The sequence below is a fragment of the Oreochromis niloticus genome, linkage group LG15 (genome assembly GCF_001858045.2).
Source record: "Oreochromis niloticus isolate F11D_XX linkage group LG15, O_niloticus_UMD_NMBU, whole genome shotgun sequence".
Lineage (NCBI taxonomy): Eukaryota > Metazoa > Chordata > Actinopteri > Cichliformes > Cichlidae > Oreochromis > Oreochromis niloticus.
In genome coordinates this window covers 31732471-31742542 of record NC_031980.2, presented here as the reverse complement: position 1 = coordinate 31742542, position 10072 = coordinate 31732471, and the positions used below count along the sequence as shown (strand labels likewise).

At 39.5% G+C, this 10072-nt stretch overlaps 1 protein-coding gene across 1 annotated transcript; it reads left to right on the top strand.

Moving 5' to 3' along the window:
• Window positions 1-320: 320 nt before the first annotated feature.
• LOC109194781 (uncharacterized) lies at window positions 321-2109 on the top strand. Its single transcript, XM_019345592.2, has 2 exons — window positions 321-957; window positions 1048-2109. The coding sequence occupies exons 1-2, from the start codon at window positions 577-579 to the stop codon at window positions 1543-1545; spliced, it is 879 nt and encodes a 292-aa protein (XP_019201137.1). The 5' UTR covers window positions 321-576; the 3' UTR covers window positions 1546-2109.
• The last annotated feature ends 7963 nt before the right edge of the window (window positions 2110-10072 follow it).

Genomic DNA, 10072 nt, shown 5'->3' with positions numbered 1-10072 from the left:
AAAAAGCAGCACCGCCTGATCGAAAAACGTTTTCTACTTACTTAGATAAGTGTTATGCTGACATGGAAATGGAGCTTAAAGAGACATTCGAGAGTTTGGAATATATTTCCACGACTGCTGACATTTGGACCAGCCATAACAAAAGTTTTCTCGAAATGACGGCACACTGGATTGATCCTTCTACTTTTGTACGAGGACATGCAGCGCTAGCATGTAAAAGAGTTCGAGGGAGACACACATATGATGTCATCGGCAATAAAATCGAGCAAGTACATTCGGCTTATGGACTGAACTCTAAAGTGACAGCCACCGTGACAGACAACGGGTCCAATTTTATCAAAGCTTTTAGAATGTTCCAAAAATCAGACTGATGAAGAATCGGAAGAAGATGAAGAGGTGACATTTACTGATGTTGAGCAGACCCTCTCCACAGAATCTGAAGGACAGTTTTCTCTCCTTCCACACTTAAGGTGTGCATCACACACACTGAACTTAATTTTTCATGATGTTGAGAAATGGCTTCAAGCAAATGAGGCAAAATTCATCTACAGAAGTGCAACTTCAAAGTGTTCTGCAATGTGGACAAAAGCAAACTGTTCTTCTGTTGCTTCAGAGTTGGTAGATAATTTTTTCAAGAAAAAACTCATAGTACCTGTTTCAACACGATGGAATTCATTTCACAACGCTCTGTCCAGGATCACTGACATTACCCTTGCTGAATTAACTACTGTCTGCACTCAGTTTGGAATCAAATGCTTCACTGATCGGGATTATCTGTTCCTAAAGGAGTATTGTATCGTGTTGAAGCCACTCACTGTTGCACTACACATATTGCAAGGAGAAGAGAACTGCTATTTTGGAATCCTTCTTCCAACTCTGGAGATTCTAATGTCCAGGATGCTGGCACTGCAGGACAAGCTTAAGCTGACAGCATCCCTCCCTGACATTATTGTTAAGGTAATCTATATATAGCCTTACCCTAAAATAAATTTTTGTTTCATTTATCATGCTCTTATGTGAAGTGTCTGATGTATTTTTTTCTCATAGGCGATCAAGGTGCGCTTTTCCTCAATGATGGACAATAAAGAAGCTCTCCTGGCTGCAGTCACTTTTCCTAAATTTAAGTTACGCTGGATCAGAGAAGAAGAGAAAAAAGACATGGTTAGGGCAATGCTTACTACAGAGTGCTGTGGGTTGTCTCTTGAAGACCAACAACCTGCTCAAGATCACAAGAACCCTGCTAACTCCACTGATGACATTTTTTCATTTGAGGAGGACGACTGTACCTACTCTGCTGAAACAGAGGTGATGGAATATTTGAAATCTGCTGGGTCTGAGCTGGGTGTTCTTAGCCAGTTTCCCAGGATTAAGGCCATTTCACTGAGGTACAACACAGCCACACCATCAAGCGCACCAGTCGAAAGGCTTTTTAGCCTCGGCAATCTTGTGCTTACACCCAGAAGGAACAGACTGTCAAGTGAACGCTTTGAGAGACTTACATTAATGACATACAAAAACTTTTTCAAAAACAACACAGCTAAGTAGTACAAAAAATGTTTTGGAAAACATGAGTGCATAAAGCATGCAAGAAATATGGTGCTCATTGGTTTGAGGAAGTTTCAGAGGAATTCTGTTTGTTAACCAAAGTTCAGAGTTAACTTCACTTTGTTGAATCACATGACATGATTACATACATTATGTATCAATATATTACTCATTGCTTTGAAAATTTAAAAATTTTAATGTTTACTGCGTGAAATATGTCATGTTTAACATTTCTTAAGTTAAGCTTTTTTGTTATTCAGATATGTTGCAGAAAAATATATTTGTTATTCTGGAATTGTGTTTCTTAGCTAAAGAAAGTTACATTCCTTACTAAAAAATGTAATTATTAAAGAATGTTTTTTTTATAGAATGTAATAAAGATGATTCAGGAAGCAAAAAGGCTAAACTATTTCATGTTGACTCGTATTTTTTTTTTAAATTATTTATTATTTAAAGAGTTTAATTTCTATTGTTTGTCCACTCGAGGTTTATGGGGATTTTAATAAGTATTTAGTTAAATTACTTATTGAGTAATTAAGTTACTTTTCAGACACAGTAATTAGATAAGTATTTTATATACAATATTGATTGAGTAATTAGTAATAGTAATTAATTACTTTTTTAAAGTAACTTACCCAACACTGCTCATTTGATATTAAGATTTAAAAATCTAGTTGCTATCGGTATGGCGAGTAGCCTTCAGTAATAGTAATAAATCACACAGCAATAGTACATTCAGGTAGTTCTAAAAAGGACGACAATATATTGAGTAATCCAAAGTATTCAGAATACGTTACACTCATTGAGTAACGTAATGGAATACGTTACAAAATATATTTTGGGGCATGTATTTTATTATCTGTAGTGGAATACATTTTAAAAGTAACCTTCCCAACACTGACCAGCTGTCACGCATGGATGTGGTAGCATCATGCTCTAGGCTGTTTTGCTACCAGGGGTACTGGTACTTTGCACAGAATGTGGTGAATAATAAAACGGGACGACAATCTTCAGATTCTTCCATTTAATCTCAAAGCAACAGCTAGATGATTATACACAACTTATACACAATTGTTGTGTACAGTTGTACACAAGACCCAACAGGACCATAATTCCTAATCAAAACTTGTTCTGGAATAGATAAAGCAGGCTAACGTTAAGCTTCTAGAATAGTCTTCCCAAACCCCTTCAACCCGATTGAAAATTTTAGGACTAAACTGAATCTACACCAGGAAACCAATTTAAATCAACTCTAACAATTCTGCCAATTTAACATGTCAAATATGCAGCGAGAATTATAATAGAATCTTAATGATAGCTACCAAAAACAAATGGCTGATGTGCAATTTGCTTAGGGACATTTGATTAAATGTTAGTGGGGGAGTATGTATATATGTATATGTTTGAGACTATATGTATGTTCAGAGAAATCATTAAAAGTGTCAAAAATTACCACAATTTATATATATATTCAATATATACAATAAGTGTATATAAACTTATGACAACAACAGTTGGCAAAAAAAAGTAACACATCATGAGACAATATAAAGAAACTCAAGAATAGATGAGAAACAAAGTCACTGGCATTCAAAGGCATTTCTAAGGCTTTTGGACTCCAACGAACCACACTGAGAGTCATGGCAGAAATAGGGTGCCTGGTGCTAAAATTAGGGGTAAAACTTTAGCACCAGCATGGCAAAAGTTACTGGGAAATATCCTACATGAGACGTCCATAAATGAGTTGGAGGCTTTTCTTCCACATAGTGATGCTGCATGGATGATAAGTCTATCCAGGAATACATTATGAATGTTTGACTGACACCAGTGGCACTGACTGCCCTGTGAATCTAAACAATGAAATCAACAAATAGATTCCACCTGACAACCATGTATCAAGTTCTTGCTGCAGGAAGAAGATGCCCAAACACCGGAGGATGCAATTACACAGGCAGAGGGAGAGGTAGCTCCAGAATATGACAATATAATTCAAACATTTGTAGTCCATGCAATCAATGAGGACAACATAACTGGGTGATGGGTAATGCCTTGCAGAAGAGGTCCTTCTGACTCAACTGACTCCTGAGGTTGAAGGTATCACACCTACAGCACACATAATAGTGTACAGCCTACGCTCACATAGTGATTTTCTATTTTGAAGATAAATAAAGATAAAGATAAAGGCGCTTTCAAAAGGTTCAAGTGAAGGGGACTTCCGGTTTTGACAAGCATGGGGTAGTCACACTTTCCCTTAGCTCCTGCAACTTTTAGTTATTTGAGCGAACCCACCTAACTTATCTTTTGAGACAAACGTCTTGGTGATTTGGTGAAGCTGTCGGAACATTTGATGCTCTGTCATGTCGCCTAAACCTGCGAAGTCGAATGGTAAAACAACCGAATGCGCGGCTGCTAGCGCTCCTGTGAATGTTAGCAAAGCCGACATAACAGCACTGCTAGCTGAGCACCGTACAGCTTTACTGGCGGAGCTAAAAATCGGCTTTTTTGATGATGTGAATAAAAAGCTGGACGGACTACAGAAGGCATCAGACAACAATCTTTGGAGGAAAACGCCGAGACGCTCGACCAGCGCCTTGCTAAAGTGGAAGATAGCTGTGAGACACTACTGGTTGCTAATGCACACCGCATTTCGACCCCCAAACCGGCCCCCGGAGGCAGGCCATGGCCCGTCATTGTCTGCTTTCACCGCTACCAAAACAAGGAGCTGCTAATACAAGAGGCTAGGAGGAGGAACGACCTGAAGTATATGGATAAACCATTCCGGGTCTACGAAGACTACAGCCCTGAGGTGGTGAGCCAACGGAGAGAATACAGGTCGGTGATGTCAAGCCTGTACAAGATGGGCCTGAAACGGTCACTGCTATACCCGGCGCGACTACGCATCGTTAAAACAGATGGTGTGTGCCTCACATTTGGCTCTGTGGCTGAGGCCGAAAGGTTTGTGCAAGACTCCATGGTGGACTGAACTGCTTTGAGGCGCATGGAGCATGGGACTACTCCTGATTGTCATGCTTCCTATGTTGATCTCCAGACCGTATAACTTCACTTCTTTTTCTTTATTATTTTTCGTCGTGTCAGTGCAATTATTTACACATATTTTGAATGGTGGACTTCACTGGCGCACACTTGGTGGGTCTTATTCCAACCTTTACATTATGCGGGCTTAAGGAGCTTTAGGTAGGATAGTTATGGAAGTTTTTCAGTTAGATTGGGTAGGTGTGCTGTTTGTTCTGACAGCTAGTGTCACCTGGGGGTTCAGGGGGTTTCTGGGGGGGTTTCTATGTTCGACTGTCCAAGTTAAGAACCAAGTGTTTTATGTTTCTTATCTGAGCAACCAGCTAAAATTTTTGATATATTTTTAATGGTTACCTCTATTGACTTAGTGACCTGGAATGTTAAAGGCCTGAACCACCCTATTAAAAGAAAGAAGGTTCTCACTCACTTGAAAAATATGGGTGCTGATATAGCTTTTATCCAAGAAACCCATCTTAAAATGTCAGATAATACTCGTTTAAAATGTAGTTGGGTGGGGCAGCTCTTCCACTCATATTTTACAGCGAAGGCAAGAGGTGTAGCAATATTGGTAAATAAAAGGGTTCCTTTTACCCCTTCTTTGACTCTGGCTGATTCAAATGGACGATATGCTATAGTAACTGGATCAATTTTTAATATTAATATTACATTAGCAAATATATATGCCCCAAACTGTGACGACCCTAATTTTTTCTCACGCGTCTTTGGCCTCCTGCCTTGTTTGAATACCCATTTACTTATTATGGGAGGTGACTTTAATTTGTGCTTGGACCCTGGGATGGATAGATCGTCTGTAAGAACTGGATACTCGATAACAAAATCAGCTTCTTATTTACAGTCCTTTTTTTCAACCTATGGCATTTCAGATATTTGGCGTTTTTTACACCCACAAGACAGACAGTATTCCTTTTTTTCAAATGCTCATCAAACCTACAATAGAATTGACTATTTTTTTACTGATAATAATCTAACTTCTCTTGTTCAGTCATGTGATTATCAGCCTATTGTAATATCTGACCATGCGCCCCTATTATTGACACTGAACATACCCGGTATGGAGTCTCTTAAACAGATGTGGAGATTCAACTCTCTTTTGTTAAGTGATGAAAACTTTATAGAATTTATTTCGGATCAAATTACCTGTTTTTTAAAATTTAATTTAACTCCAGATATTTCCATCTCATCAGTCTGGGAGGCTCTTAAGGCTTATCTTCGCGGCCAGATTATATCATTTACAGCTAATAAGAAACATGCTTCTACTTCTAAACTAAAGGATTTGGAAAAGCAAATAGCAGACCTGGATAATAGGAATTCTCAGAACCCCTCACCAAATTTATACAAAGAACGTTTGAAATTGGGTGCAGAATATGACATGCTCACCTCACATTCTATAGAATATTTATTGTTAAAGAACTGGAGTGATACCTATGAACACGGAGATAAGGCGGGAGAGATTTTAGCAAGACAGTTGAAATGTGCAAGAGCCAGGCAAACTATTAATGGGGTTGCAACCCGAGATGGTGGGTCTATTACAGATCAACAGGGGATAAATGATGCTTTTCAGCATTATTATTATAAGCTGTATAGCTCCGATAATACCAATGATTCTAACCTTCTTTCTGATTTTTCTAGAGACCTAAAGATTCCAACATTGTCCCCAGACGAAGTTTCCACCCTGGATGCACCTCTGCAGCAGCAGGAGATCATAATGGCAATAAAATCATTACAGTCTCGCCGATCACCAGGCCCTGATGGCTTACCAAACGAGTTTTATGCCACCTTTGCTGGAAAACTAGCCCCTGTGTTAGCTACATTATATACTGACTCTCTTGCCAAAGGTGTTTTGCCTGATAGTCTAAATCAAGCTTGTATAACATTACTTCCCAAAAAAGATAAAAACCCTTTGGAATGTGGGTCCTATAGGCCAATTTCACTCCTGAATTCAGACTATAAAATACTAGTGAAGGTTTTGGCCAACCGATTGGAAAAAGTTTTACCCAACATAATCTCTTCAGACCAGACTGGTTTTATTAAAAATAGGCACTCCTTTTTTAGTATTCGCCGACTACTTAATATAATGTACACCCCCAGCCAAGCTGCTTCCGAATGCCTTCTCTCCATGGATGCGGAGAAGGCTTTCGATAGAGTAGAATGGGAATATCTATTCGAGGCCTTGCAAAGGTTTGGGTTTGGAAGTTCCTTTTTATCCTGGGTGAAATTACTCTATGCCTGTCCTTCAGCTATGGTACTCACTAATAACCATTATTCCAAACCATTCCGCTTACATCGTGGAACCCGTCAGGGCTGCCCCTTCAGCCCCCTTCTTTTCGTATTAGCTATTGAGCCGTTGGCAATAGCTATAGGAAGTAATCATGCTATTCAAGGCATTTCGCGATATGGCACTGAGCATGAATTATCTCTCTATGCCGATGATCTCCTGCTGTTTGTATCCAAGGCTGAGGTAACAATTCCCTCTATTCTTGAACTTTTTAATACATTTGGGCTTGTGTCTGGCTATACACTGAACCTACACAAGAGTGAATTACTGCCTCTAAATATGCCTCTCTCCACATTAGCAAACATTACTGTTCCCTTCAAGACTGCAACACACAGCTTTGTCTATCTAGGCATAACTGTGACAAAAAACTTCAGTGATCTCTTTAAAGAAAATTTTACTAAGTTACACCTCAGTATGCAGCAAGACTTGTCAAAATGGTCGCCGCTTCCCCTCTGAATGTGGTTAAAATGTCTGGATTACCCAGATATCTTTACTTGTTTCAAAGCCTTCCTATATACATTCTGAATACTTATTTTAAGAAATTGGACTCTGTAATTACATCATACCTTTGGAACAATAAGAAACCACGTTTGCGTAAAACACATCTGCAAAAGTCAAAGCAAGATGGAGGCCTGGCTCTACCAAATTTCCGTTATTATTACTGGGCCTCCAATTTACACTGTCTGACCTACTGGATGCACTATCAGCATGACTGCAGCGGACCCGTATGGGTAGAAATGGAGAAGCTTTCTTCTGGTTCTTTCTTGCTATCATCTGTCGTAGGTGCATCTATCCCATTACCCCAAAGCCTGAAAATTGAGAATCCCATAGTTAATAATACTATCCAAATTTGCTTTCAGTTTAGAAAACATTTTAATCTTCTGAAGATATGTTTAGGCAGCCCAGTAGCTTCCAACTATGTTTTTTCTCCTTCACTGCATGATGCCACATTTCAGGGCTGGCAGAGGCGAGGGCTAAGATCTTTAAAAGAACTATTCATTGACGGCACGTTTGCCTCATTTGAACAGCTGACTAATAAATACAACTTACCTAAAAAAATGAGAGGGGGGTATCTACAAATACGACACTTTCTTTCAGGTTCTATCCCAGGGTTTCCGAATAAACCCCCTAATGATGTAATGGATAACATTATGTGTTTTAACCCAGTTAAGAAAAAGGCCATATCATCAATACTTGTTCTGATTTCGTGCCTGGGTTCTTCTTCCATGTCTGCAATTAAGCGATCCTGGGAAGAGGATCTTAAAATCTGTATTACTGAAGCAGACTGGGGCAATGTTCTAGGTAATATTCACTCGTCCTCCATGTGTGCAAGACATTGCCTTCTGCAGTTTAAAATAGTGCATAGAGTGCATCTCAGCAAATCAAAATTGGCAAAGATGTATCCTCAGATTGACCCAACGTGCGAAAGATGTAAATTGACAGAGGCCACCTTGATTCATATGTTTTGGTCCTGTCCCAAAATACAAAAGTTCTGGGTGGATGTCTGTGAGGCTTTGTCATGCATATTTGGAATGAGAGTAACATTTAATCCGCTTTTATTTTTATATGGGGTCAACTCCGACGGTCTGGCACTACCGGCAGGGGGTCAAAGACTTATTGCCTTCTCTACACTATTGGCAAGACGTCTAATACTTTTGAAGTGGAAGGACGCAGCCCCGCCCACGGTTTCACATTGGGTTAAGGATGTATTATTTCATCTTAAATTAGAGAAAATTAGGTTCGTTTTGAGAGGCTCTGTAAATAAATTTAATAAAGTCTGGAAACCCTCTTTGATATTTTTTGACCAACCATCTACACAGGCTCAGGAGTGACCTTTATTTATTTATTTTTAAATATATTTGTTTACTTATTTTTCTTCCTTCTTATTCTGTATACCTTGGCTGGTGTTATTTTGCGTTGATGTGAATTGTTTTTCCTTTTAAACTTTTGATTGCTTGACAGTGAACAGGGGTGTTGTTTGTTAGGGTGGGTTTTTATTTTAATTTTTCTCTCCTTTTTTATTTTTTGCTTTATACTTTTGTATTTCATTGTGAAAAATAATAAATATATTAAACACCGAAAAGGTTCAAGTGAAGGATGCACACGCTGCTCCAGCTGACCACCCACTGCACGACTTCAAACCAGGAGACTGCGTGGTGGTTAGCGACCTGCCGAGGAAGCATTGGGAGATCCAAACAGTGGAGCGGCCCATTCAAGGTGCCTCTAATGACACACACAGTGGTGACAGTGCAAAAAGGGAAACGTGGGTGCATGCAAGTTGTTGGCAATGGATTCCATTAGCAAGGGTGGATGAAGTAAAATTGCTTTGCTCCACTAAACACCAGGTTAGGAAGGAAAATCTCACCTCAGCCTTGTTGCTTCAGCAGTGATGGGAAATGGACTGGTTCTTATATAGCGCTTTACACAACTTGCCTCATTTTCCCATTTGCATAACCACTTTCATCTATGCTCTAAGTGCTTTCTATCTAATATTCACACACATTAATACTCCAATAGATGCATCGGAGAGCAACTATGAGTTATTATCTTGCCCAAAGATATTTTGCATGCAGACTGGGATTGAACCGCCAACCTTCTGATTAGTAGGTGGCCTGCTCTACCACCCAGCAAGGAGGAGTGCTGACTGAGCTCTCATACACCCATGTTCCAGCCACTAGCCATCTCTAGGACAACACTGCAGTAAGGTGTGATGGACTAAAGGTGCCAGTATACCAGCCATAATGGTTGCTTTGCTCACCACCGCAACCTTGTCAGTCACTTATATGTATATCCGTTGTTAAGGTGCAGGAAGCCACTGCAGTGTTCTCCTGTATGATAGATATCACCACTCAGATAATACAGCCAAATGAGCCCTGATATAGAAGTGTGAATGCAAACCAAACCAGGGCTGAAAGATTAGGTGTTATTAGGTGTCTCATTATGCTGTTTTTTTTCTCTGTCGTGCAGTTCTGTCTCAAAGGATGACAATTCAACCCTATCAGTAGCCGTTTGGTCACTTGGTTCAGTGTACACCGATAGCCTCAGAGTGACTTGTCCTCAGGTCCTGAACAGCAGTATGTTGCCTATATGACACAGTAATGACCTGAATTAAACCTTTTTGTTTTTTTTGGTCTGATGATTGTGTGATAAATGTGATATACTGGTGTCAGATTGGATGGATGAACAAAAATAAGAAAT